General features: G+C 65.5%; 5 protein-coding genes across 11 annotated transcripts; 1 reads left to right on the top strand and 4 right to left on the bottom strand.

Annotated features, from left to right (window-relative positions):
* Positions 1–190: 190 nt before the first annotated feature.
* On the bottom strand, positions 191–2,958 carry CABP2 (calcium binding protein 2). Of its 4 annotated transcripts, none has more exons than XM_079309005.1 (7): positions 2,357–2,958; positions 1,753–1,914; positions 1,611–1,641; positions 1,398–1,532; positions 1,217–1,326; positions 991–1,138; positions 763–917 (listed from the first exon to the last, which is right to left on the bottom strand). In XM_079309005.1, the coding sequence occupies exons 1-7, from the start codon at positions 2,612–2,614 to the stop codon at positions 892–894; spliced, it is 870 nt and encodes a 289-aa protein (XP_079165131.1). In that variant the 5' UTR covers positions 2,615–2,958; the 3' UTR covers positions 763–891. The 4 variants fall into 4 exon arrangements, with proteins under 4 accessions (XP_079165130.1, XP_079165132.1, XP_079165131.1 ...); XM_079309007.1 differs by lacking the exon at positions 2,357–2,958 and adding an exon at positions 2,013–2,221; XM_079309004.1 differs by having other exon boundaries at positions 191–1,138.
* Positions 2,959–2,979: 21 nt separating this feature from the next.
* On the top strand, positions 2,980–5,493 carry NDUFV1 (NADH:ubiquinone oxidoreductase core subunit V1). The gene is made up of 10 exons (XM_079309002.1): positions 2,980–3,139; positions 3,224–3,306; positions 3,383–3,553; positions 3,626–3,809; positions 3,893–4,082; positions 4,397–4,609; positions 4,678–4,844; positions 4,920–5,001; positions 5,078–5,223; positions 5,301–5,493. Exons 1-10 carry the CDS (start codon positions 3,086–3,088, stop codon positions 5,382–5,384), a joined length of 1,374 nt encoding a protein of 457 aa, XP_079165128.1. The 5' UTR covers positions 2,980–3,085; the 3' UTR covers positions 5,385–5,493.
* A 308-nt stretch (positions 5,494–5,801) lies between these two features.
* NUDT8 (nudix hydrolase 8) lies at positions 5,802–8,167 on the bottom strand. The gene is made up of 4 exons (XM_079309017.1): positions 7,429–8,167; positions 7,230–7,362; positions 6,236–6,313; positions 5,802–6,161 (listed from the first exon to the last, which is right to left on the bottom strand). The coding sequence occupies exons 1-4, from the start codon at positions 7,638–7,640 to the stop codon at positions 5,931–5,933; spliced, it is 654 nt and encodes a 217-aa protein (XP_079165143.1). The 5' UTR covers positions 7,641–8,167; the 3' UTR covers positions 5,802–5,930.
* A 343-nt stretch (positions 8,168–8,510) lies between these two features.
* MTCH2 (mitochondrial carrier 2) lies at positions 8,511–11,489 on the bottom strand. Its single transcript, XM_079309008.1, has 13 exons — positions 11,322–11,489; positions 11,151–11,235; positions 10,958–11,064; positions 10,795–10,821; positions 10,365–10,418; positions 10,223–10,280; positions 10,082–10,133; positions 9,927–9,986; positions 9,646–9,739; positions 9,491–9,538; positions 9,164–9,231; positions 8,839–8,914; positions 8,511–8,712 (listed from the first exon to the last, which is right to left on the bottom strand). Exons 1-13 carry the CDS (start codon positions 11,406–11,408, stop codon positions 8,626–8,628), a joined length of 903 nt encoding a protein of 300 aa, XP_079165134.1. The 5' UTR covers positions 11,409–11,489; the 3' UTR covers positions 8,511–8,625.
* Positions 11,490–11,750: 261 nt separating this feature from the next.
* Positions 11,751–14,999, bottom strand: AGBL2 (AGBL carboxypeptidase 2). Of its 4 annotated transcripts, XM_079308992.1 has the most exons (11): positions 14,830–14,999; positions 14,628–14,735; positions 14,401–14,551; positions 13,561–14,325; positions 13,328–13,490; positions 13,084–13,210; positions 12,895–12,992; positions 12,708–12,817; positions 12,563–12,629; positions 12,367–12,453; positions 11,754–12,253 (listed from the first exon to the last, which is right to left on the bottom strand). In XM_079308992.1, exons 1-11 carry the CDS (start codon positions 14,969–14,971, stop codon positions 11,897–11,899), a joined length of 2,175 nt encoding a protein of 724 aa, XP_079165118.1. In that variant the 5' UTR covers positions 14,972–14,999; the 3' UTR covers positions 11,754–11,896. The 4 variants fall into 4 exon arrangements, with proteins under 4 accessions (XP_079165116.1, XP_079165115.1, XP_079165118.1 ...); XM_079308990.1 differs by having other exon boundaries at positions 11,751–12,253; positions 12,367–12,629; XM_079308991.1 differs by having other exon boundaries at positions 12,563–12,817.
* Between the last annotated feature and the right edge of the window lie 303 nt (positions 15,000–15,302).

Below are 15,302 nucleotides of genomic sequence, written 5' to 3' on the forward strand. Positions count from 1 at the left end.
GCTCGCCGCCACCCGCCCCGGAAACTGGTCCCACCCGCCGGCCGTGCATTGCCCGGAGCCCCGTGCCCGCACAGGCGAGGCGGTGTCGGGGGTCCCGGCTCCTGCGGGGCTCCCGTGACACACAGTGGGAGTCCAGGGTTTTGGGGGATGGCACGGCCACGAATAAACGCTTTGGAAACAGCACAAAACAAAAGTCTGTAGAGAGAGTTTTATCATTTCAAAAGGGCAAGATTGGCCCCAAAACTGCAGCCAGGGCAGGGAGGGTACCTGCAGCAGCCCTGCCTGCAGCTGGCTGAGGCCCTTCCACCCAGCAATGCTTTATTTCTCTCCTCGAGGGTCTCCTGGCTGGGCTGCCTGGAGTCTCCCCTGTGCCAGGAGCTGCCAGGAGATCCATGAGGGTTTGTGCCAGCCCCAAAAAGGGAGGGATGCCTCACCCTAGGCAGGTCTGGGGTAAGTCTGAGCTCAAACCATGGTGATGGGGTGGGTTATGCTGTGCAGTCCACATTAAACATGGTGTGGGGGGAGCACAGAGAGTGGGGATGGAGGCTGGAGGCATGAGCAGCAGGGATGAGGCACAGCTGAAGGAGAGGGGACCACGATCGTGTGACTTTTTGGGTGAGGTCTGGGTGGGAAGGGGGATAATGCAAGGAGAGAGCAGAGATGAGGGCGAGAGTGGTTGAAGCTTGGCCGAGAAGGGTCCCAGCTTTGTCCCAGTGCCTCCCACCATGGTCAGAGCTCAGCATTGGAGCAGCTCCAGCACCCAGCCTCACCCCAGGCACAGATGCCACTGTGCCAGCACTTCCCCAGGCCCTGCAGCTGGGGGTCCCTCTGTGGCCCCCTCCTCTTCATAAGGCACGGGGGGCTCGGGTCCCGCGTTGGCACACACCGCCCTCAGCGCGACATCATCCGCACAAACTCTGACGGGGGAAAACACACGTGGCACATCCTGGATGTCCCTGGGGGTGCTCCTGGCCCCTTCCCTGCTCCTACCTTCAAAGTCCACCAGGCCATCGCCGTTGAGATCCACGTCCTTGAGGATCTCATCCACCTCCCGATAGTTGAGCTGCTGCCCCAGGAGCTTGCGCATGGCCTCCCGCAGCTCCGGCACGCTGATCTGTCCGTCCCCGTTGGTGTCAAACTACGGACAAGGTCCCATTGTCACTGGCCACCCCCAGCATGCTGGCAGCCTACCCGTCTGTCCCTGCCGTCCCTGTACCTCACGGAAGGCGTCACGCAGCTCCTTGATTCCAATCATATCCGCTGTCTCAGCCAGCATCTTGGGGCCCATCAGCTCCACGAAATCATCAAAATCTACCTTGCCCCCGGCTGCGGCAGGAGAGAGGCGTCAGCGGGGCAGGGGACAGGGATTGATGGGGACCCGCTGCCCCACCACGTACTGATTTGCTGGGACAGCTCGATGAGCTCCATCTCCGTGGGCATGTAGCCCATGGTCCGCATGCACTCGCCCAGGTCCTTGTAGCTGATGTAGCCGTCGTGGTCCTTGTCGAACTCCCGGAACGCCTGCTTCAGCTCTGGGGACACCACGGCATCACCACCAGCACCCCGGCACCACCCCCCACCCGAGCGGGACGCCCTCCCCAGCACCTCACCTTCAATCTCCTCAGGCCGCAGCTCCCGGTCCTGGGGAAGAGAAAACGGGAAGAGACGAAGGAGGGGTCCTACTCCCGGGGATCCCACAGGGATTCTGCCCTAAGCCCCCTGGGAGCGCACGGGGAGGGGACAGTCGCGTACCCGTTGGGTGATGGCGATGCTCTGCCGCAGGAAGATGCAGGCCGGCCCCACCAGCCCCTGCAGCACCGAGTATCCTTGCATCGGAGAGTTCTGTGCCACGTCCAGCACGTCCTCAGGGTCCCCTGCGCCGGAGCCCGGAGCTCCCGAGCGTGGCTTCCCATCCTGCGGGTGGAGCAGGCGTCAGCGGCGAGGGGGGGGGAGGCAGGGACCCCCCTTCTCCTCCTCCTCCTGCCCCGCGGGGTGTCACAGCCCTGCCGTACCTTGGGGAGCCGCCGCTCAGGGGTCTTGGTGCAGTTGCCCATGGCTGGGGGCTGCCCCCGTGCCGCAGGACATGCCTGGCCCCGGGGGGGCTGGCTGGCGCAGACCGTGGGGCTGCCACCGGGGATTTGAGGTTTTTATGGAATATCTGGGGATATGCAGGGCAGGCGCGGGGGGGTAGGTGCCGCGCCCGCGTGTATAATCCTCCGGATTATTTCCCGCTCGGCCGCCCTGCTCCAGATGTGGGCAGCCGCCCAGCTGTTCCCCAGTCCCGCAGCCTGCCTGCGAGGGCACGCAGGATCCCCGGCACGCACCGTGCCCCGGCCCTGTCCCCGCCGCCGGTTACCTGCCCAAAAGCGGGGGGCGGCCGGGGGCCCGGCTCCTCGGCAGCCCGCTGACGCTCCGTGGGGGACGCAACGCTACGGTTTAATCTCCCCCGGCTGCCCGCAGGGCCGGGGGTGCCGGGACCCCTGAGCCGAGGGGCCGGGCGGGAGCCGCGGGCACCCCTCCGGCCGGCGCCGTGGTGCCGGGGGCTGCCCCGGCAGGCGGGGGGCGCGGGGCTGCCGGCGCCTCGCCGCTGCGGCCCGCGGAAGAGGAAGAACATTCCGCCCGCTCCTGCTCCTTCTCCCCACGACCGGGACCAAGCGGGGAGGAAACCAGATCGCCCCGAACCTACGCTCGTCCCTCGCAGGGACGAGGCCACCGCTGTCCTCGGTACCCGCCGCGTCGGCCGGGAGATCGGGTGTAGCGCAGCGACCCCCCGGGGCGCTGCTGGGGGGGAGAGGGGCGCCCCGGGGGGCTCCGGGGGGGGCGGACGGGGGGCTCCGGTTTCAGCGCCGAAACCCGACCCGGGCCGGGGCGAGGGGCACGTGCCGGCGCGCCGCCAGCGAGGCCACGCCCCCTCCGGGGCCGCGAGCCCGCCCTGTGATCGCGCCTCTTGCTCTGGCCCCGCCCTCAAGCCGGCCCTGCTCCAGCCTCTAATGACGTCACTGGCGCGCCGCCGGCGCTCCCCTGACGTCACCGCGGGGGCGGCTGAAGGTGACGGTGGTCGGTGCCGGTGCCGGTGCCCCCCGCCATGGCCGGCAGGCAGCTGCTGGCGCTGCGGCGCCTGCCCGCCGCCTCCTTCTCGGTGAGCTGGGACGGGGCGGGGAGCGCGGGGACCATGCGGGACGGATCCCGGTGTTCCCCGTGCTGAATCCGTGTGTCTCCGCAGACGGCGCCCAAGAAGACGCAGTTCGGTTCGCTGCGGGATGAGGACCGGATCTTCACCAACCTCTACGGGCGGCACGACTGGCGGTGAGTAGCGGGAGCGGCGTGGGGAGTGCCCGCGCCCCTGCTCGGTGCCCGGTGCCACCGTGCCCGCCGCCCGCAGGCTGCAGGGCGCGCTGCGCCGCGGCGACTGGTACAAGACGAAGGAGATCCTGCTCAAGGGCGTGGACTGGATCCTCGGCGAGATCAAGACCTCGGGGCTGCGGGGCCGCGGCGGCGCCGGCTTCCCCACCGGGCTCAAGTGGAGCTTCATGAACAAACCCCCGGACGGGAGGTGAGACCGGGACCGGCCGCAGCTCCGGTACCGCGGCGTGGGGAGGCCCGCCCTGATGTGAGCTGCCCGCAGGCCCAAGTACCTGGTGGTGAACGCTGACGAGGGCGAGCCGGGCACCTGCAAGGACCGGGAGATCATGCGGCACGACCCGCACAAGCTGCTGGAGGGCTGCCTGGTGGCGGGGCGGGCCATGGGCGCCCGCGCCGCCTACATCTACATCCGCGGGGAGTTCTACAACGAGGCCTCCAACCTGCAGGTGGGGGGGAGCACCCCAGAGCCGCTCCACAGGCCCTGGCGTGGCTGGGGGCGCTCCTGGGCTCAGCAGCTGCCCCGCTGCAGGTGGCCATCCGCGAGGCGTACGAGGCCGGGCTGCTGGGCGGCGACGCCTGCGGGTCGGGATACGCCTTCGACGTGTTCGTGGTGCGCGGTGCCGGCGCCTACATCTGCGGGGAGGAGACGGCGCTCATCGAGTCCATCGAGGGCAAGCAGGGCAAGCCCCGCCTCAAGCCCCCCTTCCCCGCTGACGTGGGTACGGCACCACAGCTCTGTGCTGAATTCCCAGCTGCCACCCCAAAACAGTTGTCCCCTGCTTCAAGGACAGCACCACAGCCAACACCACGTCCATTTGCAGCTCCCTCTGTTTCACAGAATAATGTGGGTTGGAAGGGGCCTGAAAAGACTACTCCACCCTGCTTCCATGGGCCATGTACCATGGTCCCAGGTTGCCCTGTTGAACCTGCCTTGGACACTTCCAGGGATTGGCCAGCCACAGCACCTTTAGGTCACTTGTACCAGGGCATCACCACCCTCACAGGGAGGAATTTTTTCCTCATGTTTTCCCAGGTGTGTTCGGCTGCCCCACCACAGTGGCCAACGTGGAGACGGTGTCGGTGGCCCCCACGATCTGCCGGCGCGGCGGCGCCTGGTTTGCCAGCTTCGGCCGGGAGCGGAATTCCGGCACCAAGCTCTTCAACATCTCGGGGCACGTCAACACGCCCTGCACGGTGGAGGAGGAGATGTCGGTGCCGCTGAAGGAGCTCATTGAGAAACACGCTGGTGAGCGCCGTGGCTGAGCCGGGCTGGAGCGGGGCTGGAGTTGCCTGTCCTGACCCTCCTCTTTGCAGGAGGTGTCCGTGGAGGCTGGGACAACCTGCTGGCCGTCATCCCAGGCGGCTCATCCACGCCGCTGCTGCCCAAGTCTGTGTGTGAGACGGTGCTGATGGACTTCGATTCCCTGGTGCAGGCGCAGAGCGGGCTGGGCACGGCCGCCGTCATCGTCATGGATAAATCGGTAAGGGATGGGGATCCCATGACTCCCCCAGCCATGGTGGGACCCTCGCTTTCCTCACCCTCCCTCTCTCCCCAGACCGACATCATCAAAGCCATCGCGCGCCTGATCGAGTTCTACAAGCACGAGAGCTGTGGGCAGTGCACCCCGTGCCGGGAAGGTGAGCAGGGAGCCGTGGGTGAGGGGCTGTGGGGTGGGACTCTGCAGTCCCATCCCTGTTCCCCCCGTTCCCGCAGGCGTGGACTGGATGAACAAGGTGATGGCGCGGTTCGTGCGGGGCGACGCGCAGGCTGCCGAGATCGACGCGCTCTGGGAAATCAGCAAGCAGATCGAGGGACACACCATCTGCGCCCTGGGCGACGGCGCCGCCTGGCCCGTGCAGGTGAGGGGCCTGGAGGGCTCGGAGGGGCCGGCAGCCTTCCCCACCCCATTATTAACCTGCTCCCCTGCTCCGTGCAGGGCCTCATCCGCCACTTCCGCCCCGAGCTGGAGGAGAGGATGCGGCGCTACAGCGAGGCCAAGGCCCGAGCGGCGTCGGCGTAAGGAGTCACCACCACGCCTCCCTTCTCCTGCTTGGAAGGGGTTTCTGGGGTGCTGGCAGCACTCGGAGGGTTCTCCAGAGGGTCCTCAATAAATGCTGCTGTGCTCCAAGGCTCTTGTGGACATAAAAATGGTGGGAAGGGGCCGATAGGGCAGAGGGCCTCTGGTCCTGCTGCACCTGGAGCAGAAGATCCCCAGGGATTATGGGGTCACAGCTGGGGCCTGAATACCCCAGAGGGGAGACCCTGGATTTCCATGAGGCTGGGGGTGGGGCAGAGGTGATGGCTGTAGGGTATTAACAGACACCTCCTTGGGAACCCCACACTCCCTGTCCTCACTGCAGTGCCACCAGGACTCCTCCTCCTGTGCCCGTGCCAAAGGACAGCTGTCCTGGCCGCACTCCACAACTCGGAGCCCGGGGCAGTTCCAAACATGGCTTTTAGTGAATCACAGTGTGCGACACCGCTGCTGGGCTCGGAGCCGTTTCCCCCGTGCGCGGGTGCAGAGCCGAGGCACAGGGACCCCACAGCCGCCCCCGCCCCCTCCCGCTCAGCCCGGGGCTTTCCGGGGAGGCACGTGGGTCTTCCTGCGGTAGCGGCCAGGCACCAGCAGCTCCAGGGTCAGCTCGGTGATGATGGCCGTGAGCCCCCACACCTTGTGGGGGCCGTTGAGGAACACGGGCAAGGTGTATCCGTAGCCGCCGGCCGTGCGGAAATGGGTGTAGCCCTGGTTCTCCTCGCGGAGCAGGTGAGCCAGGGGCAGGGTGAACACCTCCTCCACCTGTCAGCACAGAGCACAGTGACTGGGAGCAGCTGCCATGGGAAGAGCAGCAGGCCTGGGGAGGAGTCACTCACCTCGTCAGGGTTGGGGTTCAGTGTCAAGGCATCCAGCGGCCCCAAGTTGGCCACGACAGGCGCCACGGTCATTCCCTGCTGGAAGGGGTGTCAGCAAGGGACTGGGTGACACCCCCTCCCCAAAGTGCCTGGGCCTTGGCCCTCCCCTGCACCCAGGGCCGGCACCCACCATGCATGTCACCCCCCCAACCAGTGCCACTGCCTTGTGTCCTGTCACCTTGAATTCCCAGAACTCTCGTCCCATGTCCCTGCTGAGGTGTCTCTGTCACCTGTAACCCATCAGCTGTGTCCTTGTCACACCAAATCCACCACCCTTGTCCCTGCTGCCCTGTCCCCATGACCCAGAATCCCCATAACCTATCACCTGTAACACCTATCACTTGTGTCCCTGTCCCCCTGCCACACATGACCCGGTTACTTTGTCACCCATGACCCTGCTGCCTTTTCCCCCATCATTCCAATCCTCTGCTGCCTGCAACCCCCCTCAACTGTGTTCCTGTCCCCCTGAACCCCTGCACCCTGTCACCCAGAATGCACCCTGTTGCCTTGTCCCTGTCACCCAGAATGCTTGCTCTGTCACCTTTGTCCCTATTGTTTTGTCTCTGTTAACTGAACCCCTTCTCTGTGTTCCTGTCACCCCTTGTTCCTTGTTCTGTCACCCCTTGTTCCTGTCACCAAAACTCCTGTCATGTGTGCCCCTGTCACCCCAAACCTATCACAACCTTTGTCCCCGTCACCTCGAGCCTGTCACCCATGACCATTCCACCTTCCCTGTCACTTTGAACCCATTCCTGTATCCCTGCCGCCTTCCCTGTCACCTTGAACCCATCCCCGTGTCCCTTCCACCTTCCCCGTCACCTTGAACCCATCCCTGTGTCCCTGCCACCTTCCCTGTCACCTTGAACCCATCCCTGTGTCCCTGCTGCCTGCCCTTTCGCTCTTGTCCCCGCACGCCCTCGCCCCCACGCCTCCAAGCCCCGCCGACCCCCGGTACCCGGTCGGGCAGCGTCCGAAGCTGTCCCCAGACGCTGGTGGCTGCCACCGCCACCCCCAGCTCCTCCCGCGTCTCCCGCAGAGCCGTGGCCACCGCGTCCCCGTCCGCCGGGTCCCGCCGCCCACCGGGGAAGCTGCGGGAGGGATCGGGGTGGGGTCAGGGCCGGCCCGGTCCCGGTGCCCGCTCCCCCCGCCGGTACCTGACGTCTCCGCTGTGGGGGCCGGCGAGGCGGCGGGAGCGGAGCGTGTAGAGCAGCGCGGGGCGGCCGCGCACCGAGCACAGCGGCACCAGCACCGCGGCCGCCGCCGCCGCGCCCGCCGCGCCCCCCGCCGCCAGCCGCGCCCGGCACCGCCGCTCGCTGCTGCCGCTCAGCACATCCCCGCCGTCCCCGGCACCGCCCGGGCCCGCCATGGCGCCGGGAGGAGCGGCGAGGGAGGAGGGACCGGGGAGGGACCGGCACCGCCCCCCGCTCCGAGCCCGCCCCCGCCGCGGCGCTTCGGACCCGAGGGTGCGGCAGCCTCCTCCGGTGTGGAACGGCCGCTGCCGGGTACGAAACCACCTGCCAGCTTGGCCATGCCCCCGCCCGGTGTGCCACAGCCGCCGCCAGGCGCGCAACCCTTTGGCAACAGCCCCTGCCAGGTGTGTGACCCACGGCCCACCTTCGCAATGTCCCTGCAGGTGTGCAAGTTCTGCTCCAGCCGTGCAACAGCCCCCACCAGGTGTGCAACAACTCTTGCCAGGTGTGTGACCCACCTTCCAGCTTTGCAACACCCTTACTGCTCTGCCAGCTGTGCAAGCCCCGCTCCAGCTGTGCTATAACCCTCACCAGATGTGCAGCAGCCCTGCCAGGTGTGCATAACCCCCCCCCCCCGGTGTGCTTCCCTCTTGCAGGTGTGTGACAGCTCCTGCCAGCTGTGTGACCCCAGCTCCCAGCTCTACACACCCCCCTGGGTGTGCAATGCTCACCTCTGCCCCCTCCACGGGCCTTGCAAGGATCCTTCCAGGTGTCCAACAGCCCCTTCCAGGTGTCCAACAGCCCCTTCCAGGTACCCAACAACCCCTTCCAGGCATACATTCCCCCCACTTCTGACAGCACCCACATGCCACTGGCCCTCTGTGTCACCAGGTGCCTGGGGTTATTATGAAATTTCCCCTGTGGAAACAAGCCTCAACAGTGTACGAGGTAGGGAAAAGGCTCCTGGATAAATCAGGGAATGCTGGTGACCAGCCAGCCCCTCTTCCCACGAAACCCCCATGGACAAAGACTCTCACACCTGCACCTTCAGCTCTCAGCAGGAAATGATTTTTAAAAAACTGTATAGAAATCATCACTCTCCATGATTCTTTGCTTCCAGAGCCCGGCACTGGCTCCACAATCCCATTCCCATCTCCAGAATCAGCGGAACCTCCGCTCGTCCCACACATATCGCTTCCCTGCTGGAATCTTGCGGAAGAACAGGCTGTTCCCTCGGCTCATGTTGCCCTGGAAAGGGAAAAAGACCATGGAGGAGTCACACAAGGGCCAGGATGGGCACAAGGTCCAAACACCATGGAGCTCCCACCCAGCTCCTCTCCGTGTCTGCCAGTGCATCCCAGCTTCAGCACTTACCTCCCTGTGCAGCTGGCTCCAGCAATCCAGCCAGGAGGAGTAGGTAGGTGCATAGGGAAGGAGACCCCCAGCCAACCTGGGGAAGGGAAGAAAGACCCACCGGGAATGATTCCCACAGGGAATTATTCCCACCCGGGAATGACCCATTCCCTTCATGGCTCCGCACTGGGTTGAACCCTAAAACGACCCTTTCCCACTTCAAGCAAGGAGAGATCAACTTTGTGGAGCGCTGGAAGCACCTTTCCATCTGGGAATTCCAGGAAAGTGGTTCCAGGAGCTGATCCAGGGCAGAGGGGCACAGGTGTCAGTGGGATTAGGGACTCACCCACAGTTGTTCACAGCCATCAGGTTGGAGACCAGGACGAAGGGGTAGGTCAGCATGCTGGCAAAGAACTGCAGGAGAAGTGCGGATCGGTGGGATGCTCCCTCTTTCCTCCACATGGGGAGAACCCCTGGGAGTTTCACCCCAGGGAGGGAGCCCACTCCTGCCACCTCCACAGGATCACACGTGTCCTCCACGGAGCATCCCTCGGCTGTGGGCTGATCTGGCTGATCCCAGCCTGGCTCCATCCCCACCCTGGCAGCCACAGGATTCTGGGAACACACCACTCCCTAGGGAAAGGATCCACTTCCTGCCTGTGGCTTTACTCACCCCAGTGACCGCCTGGGAGTAGCTCTTCATCTCAGTCATGGTGGAGACCTGAGGGAGGAGCACCAGCACCTGAATCCCCCCAGCACGGGGTCGTGGCTCCCAGAACACCCCTGGAGCTGCTCCCATCAGCTCCCAGCTCCCAGAGCGGAGCCTACCCCGTTCTCCAGCGCGTATGTGTTGATGAGGTAGGCCAGCATGTTGCACAGCCACAGGGAGAGGATGTCCCCGAGGAGCCGCGGGATGAGGCCGCTGCAAGGGAACAAACAGTGGGAATGCGGGCTCAGGGTTGGGGTCTGACTGTGCTGGGAACAGCTGGTTTGGGACAGGGGTGGTGGGGAACAGCCATCCCTGGGAGCTCAGATGAGCGATTCAAGACACCCCCAAAAGGCTCTGGGAGCTTCCCACTGATGCCCCTCCCTGCCTTCCCGGCACTCACGCGAAGAATCCCAGGATTCCCTCTTCCCGGTAGATTGTGGCGAAGGCGCTTAGTGTCCCACTGGGATAGGGAGGAAGAGGAGGGATGAGGTCAGGGGATCCCAGGATCCCGAGGTTTCTGGAGCTCCCGGAGCCCCCAGAGCCCCCAGGCCGTACCTGTACTTGGTCTCACGGCCGATGAACTGCACCATGCAGCGCAGGGTGATCACTGCGGGGACACGGGAGGGACACGAGTGACACGAGTGACAGGAGGCACCTGGCACTGCCCCCCGCCCCCCTGGGATGGGGCACACCTACCGTGGAAGGGGTGGGTGATGAGGGTGGCGGCGGAGCGGGCGACCATCTCCCGGGAGGTCTGGGAACAAAGGGAGCATCACCAGGAGGGGACAGGGATGTGACATCCCGCTGCCTTCCTCCCCCTCCTGCTGCTGCTCCTCACCTCCTTGAGCACCTGCTCCAGCGAGGACACTGGCTCCTTCTTGCTGGCTCCAGGCTGGAGGGAGAAGGAGGAGTCAGGAGCAGACATTGTCCCCAGGGTGGAGGAGGAGGGAGAGAGGGAAGAGAGAAAGGAGAGGAGGAAGAAGAGGAAGAGGAAAGGATGGAGAGAAACAAAGGGAAAAAGAAGGAGGGAAGGCATGGAGAAGGAAAAATGGAGAGAAGAAGAGAATGGAGAAAAGAGGGGATGAGAGAGAGAGAAGAGGAGGAGGGAGGACTAGAAGAACAGAGGAAATGGAAAGAGGGAGAAGGAGGAGACAGAGAGGATGGGATGGGATGGGATGGGATGGGATGGGATGGGATGGGATGGGATGGGATGGGATGGGATGGGATGGGATGGGATGGGATGGGATGGGATGGACCTCTGCACCTACCTCAGCCTGCTCGGCCTCCTGGTACCTCTGTGGAGCAAAGGGCAGGGTCATCGCAGGGCCAGCACTGCGCGGGGAGCCAGGGGGCCCCGGTGTCCCCCCGTCCCGGCGGCAGAACCGCCGGTTCCCGCAGCGCCCCGGGCCCGGTGCCCCGCCCGTGCGGTACCTGCAGCACTCTGCTGTGCACCACGGTGCCGATCGCGCTGGAGCACAGGCGGGGGGCGAGGCCTTTGAAGAGTCCCACTTTGCCGTCCACCTTTACGATGTGCTTGGCTGGGGACAGCGGGGACCGTCAGCCCCGGGGGGACCCCACGGCGGCACCGGGACGGCGCCGGGGCGGCCCCACCGGGCGGACTCACCGTAAGAGAAGAGGCCAGGCAGCTGGTACACCTGGCGGCCGAAGATGTTCCTCCCCAGCGTGGGCGGCAGCGGCTCGTAGCCCACCTGCAGCGGGGACGGGCAGGCTGTACCCGCGCGCGGCCGACACCGAGCCCGTTGCCCCCTCTCAACCCCGCCATTCCCCCCCTTACCTGCACCAGCACCTTCACGTACATGAGCGGCTGCGAGAGCACGGTGAGCCCCGAGCCCAGCAGCACCTGCGAAGCCGCGTCCGCCATGGTGCCGCCCCGGCGTCACGGCACAGAAGGACACGGCCACGGCTGCCGCCGCTTCCGCTTCCGCCTCCCCGGTACTTCCGGCGCCGCCGTGACGCCTTTCCGGCCGCTGGGGGGCGCCCTGGTAGCGCAGCGGCAGCCATGGAAACGGCGCCGCGGGGGTGTTGCCATGGCAACGGGGCCTGCGGGACTGGGGACACCGTGGGGACATCGGGGACAGCGTGGGGACAGGGCTGAGGAGACACCGGGGCGGCAGAGTTAGCGACACCGCACTAGAGCCCAAGGTGACACCATGGTGGTAGGGCTGAGGTGACACCAGGCAACGGAGGTGACACCCTGGGGAGGGCCCGAGGTAACACCACAGGCATAGGCTGACACCATGGTGGCTCGGTGTCGGGTGCCAGCAGGATTCTGGCCGGGCTTGGGGACAAGGGGACCCCTGAGGGAACATCACAATGAGAACAGGCACAGACATGGAGGTGGCAGCGTCTTTACTGCCGAGCGCAGGCGCAGCAGCGTGGGGCCACTGCAGGGACAGTGAGGGGACGTGTCCTGTCCCTGGGCCTGTGCCTGCCCCCCTGCCAGGGTGGCCCCAGGATGGCTCCCACTGCTGGATCTCGGGAATAGCCGCTGGTGGCACCAGGGTGGCAGGGGCTCAGCGGTGGCTTGCGGTGTGTCACCGCGCTTGTGCCACTGTCCAGCTGATGCCTTCTCATGGTGGCACAGCGGCCATTCCCTGCCCCAGCTGCCCTGGGAAAGGTGGCATTGGAGCTGGCTCTGGGCTTCTCTGCTGCACTGCCACCTCCACTCTGGACACCAGGAAGAACAGGATGCCTGCGGGTCCCAGCCTAGGGGGCAGAGAAGAGGAGTCAGACCCACTTGAGGGGTGGGACAGCACTGGGGACAAGTGTCCCTGCAGTACTATCCTCCTGGAGACGGGCCGTGGTGGCTGCAGGCTCACCGGGATGCTGCTGCGGCTCCCGTTGGTTTGGCGCAGGCCATTCCTGCCTCTCCGTCTCTGCAGTCGCTTCCTCCTGCGTGGCTCCATCTGTGCCAGGTAGTAAAGTGGCACTTGGACATCTGCATCCTCTGTCACCTTGCTCCACCCTGCCTCTGTGTCCCTCCCACCTCAGCAGCGGTGGCACACGGGAACTCACCGGCCGGTCGGGGCTGTGGAAATCACCTGGGATCTCGTCGGACACAGAGCTGTCGGAGCCACTGGTGCTGCAATGGGGAAGAACCATCTGCAGCCCCCAGTGGCACCATGGGGTGACATGGGGTGACAGGGGATGAATGACACACCTGGACTCAAGCTCTGAGGGGGACACATCGCTCCAGCTGCCTCCAGAGCCTGGCTCACGCCCCACCTGCTGCTGCAGCAGCGAATCCGCCTCCACCAGGCACTGCTGGAGCTGAGGGACAGTGCCAGTGTCACAGTGTCACCATGGTCCCACGGCACTGGGGCACCCTGGGCTGGGTGCAAGCCCACCTTGGCAGGTGCAGGGTCGCAGAAGTCGAGCAGGGTGTCACAGAAGAGGCGACCCAGTGACTCCAGGTCCTGCACGCTAAAGTGGGATCTCCTTCCACCTGGAGGGGACAGGGAAAAGGAAACAAGGGCAGCTTCCTAACTCAGGACCACCCCCTTGGCACTGTCACCTTGGCTGTGGCAGCCCCTCACCCAGCGTGGAGCCACTGAAAGCCACCTCTAGGGTGTAGCTGTGGGAGACGCCCAGGCGCCACATGGAAACCCGGCCTGTCCGCTCTTTGCTCTTCTGCACCTGGAACTTGCAGCTGGAGAAAGAGAACTGGAGGGTCCCAGGGTCAGAGGGGTCCCAACCCCACAGGGACAGCTCGGGAAGCGGCTCAGTGTCTGCGTTCCCACTGTCACCACGTCAGGTGGCTCTGAGGCGTCCATGTCCCACCTTGTCGGGGGCGTTTCTGCTCAGCATCAGGGGGAACACGCGCTGGCGCAGCCGTGTCCCGGTGTCATTCCCACCGGCATCGCAGCCGTACATGAAGACGTTGTTCTTCCGGCTGTGCCCGTGGAAGTCGCAGTACAGCACCACCTCCTGCTCTGCCAGCAGCCTGCGCACATCAGGATATGGCCACCAGCCCTGCCACAGGAGCCGCCCCGTCCCGCCAGCTCTCCTCTCACCTCTGCACCATGGCCCGCAGGTGCCACACGCCAGGGAAGGAGCCGGGAAGCGCCATCCCGTAAGCCCTGTTGGGATCCCGTCCCGCCAGGGAGCAGCGGGAGTTGCCCACCACCACCCCGTCGGGATTGAGCATGGGCACCACCTTGAAGACGAAGAGGCGGCGCAGGAGCTGCGCGTCCGCGTGGGCGCTGAGCAGGAAGTCGAGGAATCCCCTCATGGCCCAGGAGCCGCCGCTCTCCCCGGGGTGCACGCGGGCGCTCGCCACCACCACCCGCTTGCCGGCCGTGCCGCCCGGGCCGGTGACGGTCAGCAGGTAGACGCGGTTGCCGGCCAGGCTGCGGCACAGCGCCTGCACCGTACAGAACCGGGAGCGCGCCGGGTCGGCCGCCAGCGCGCGCAGGTAGCGCTGCAGCTCCGAGTAGGTGTAGGGGTAGCCGGCGGCGAAGAAGCAGGTGTCGCCGTCGTGCGGGAAGCGCACCGTCCAGCTGAGCCGGAACAGCGGCGGCTCCCCGGCGCTGCCGCGGCAGTAGCGGATGTCGGTCCCCACGCGGCGCCAGCCTTTGCCGCGGCTCTGGGCATCCTGCTGGGAGTAGAGCAGGGGCCGCAGGCCCTGGCCGTAGAGGCTCTTGGGCTTGGCCATGTTGGCGATGGTGAAGCGGTAGAGCGGCTCCTGCCGCGTGTTTTGGACGCGGAAGTAGAACCACTGTGTGTGTTTGGCTGTGTACAGGTCCGGCCGCAGCATCAGCACGTACTCGTAGGGACCTCTGTGTGGAGGGAAGGGCTGTGCTCCAGCTCCAGGCCTGGCACAAGAGGTCCCATGCCCCCCGCCTCTTTCTTACACCTTGATGGCTTTCTGGAGGTTCCCACTCTCAAAGCGGGACTCGAAGAGCAGCGTGGTGTCCTGTGGACCCTCCAAGGGTGCTGCTGGCGAGGAGAGTGGCCCCGGGGCTCCCCCAACCCGAGCACGGGTAAAGCAGGAGCCTTGGAGCGCTGTGGGGAAGCAGGGACAGTGGTGGGGGTCTGGGGAGAGCGGAGGCATTCAGGGGTGCTGCTTGTGCTCCGTTACCTGGGCTGCAGTGGTAGACAGTGGTGCCCTGCTCCTCACCAAGAGTGCACATGGGCTGCTCCGGGCCCATGGGTGGGCAGAAGGGCTCTGGTTCGGGGGGGACCCACTCTGGGAGAGGGGAGGACACAGAGACAAATGCCATACACACAATAGGGGTTGAGCACAGGAGTGTGGCAGGGGGACAGCTGGAGTATCCCCTCACCAATGTGTTCAATCGTCTCCTGGATGACTTCACACTCCACAGGCCAGCGGGGAGCAGGGAAGGAGAATGGAGCCTGTGGTTCTCCTGGAGACATCCAGAGCTTTGTTGAAGGAACCAGCCTCAGGGGGGCCTGCTCCACCATCCTGGGGGCTGCAACAGCCCTGGGACGGGCTGGGGGTCTCCAGTGTGGTTAGGGTTGGGGCATCCCCCAAAACCAAAGCAGAGACTGGCCCTCCCTCCACACTTGCTCTGCTGGGCGGTTGTAAGGGGCTGCAGAGTCTCACTCACGGTTTGCCTTGCGCCAGCCAGGGCCGGTGTTGCCCGTGGTGGATGCCTTGGGATGCTGCCTGGAGGGTTCCCCCAGAGACATGGGAGTCTCTTCCCTGCCCGTCTTCTCACCTTGGGGAGAACAGTGCTGCAGCCATGGGGCCGGAGGGGACACGGCCCCGGGCCAGCAGGGTACACTGCAGAGT

This window comes from Erithacus rubecula (assembly GCF_903797595.1).
Source record: "Erithacus rubecula genome assembly, chromosome: 6".
NCBI classification, from domain to species: Eukaryota; Metazoa; Chordata; class Aves; order Passeriformes; family Muscicapidae; genus Erithacus; species Erithacus rubecula.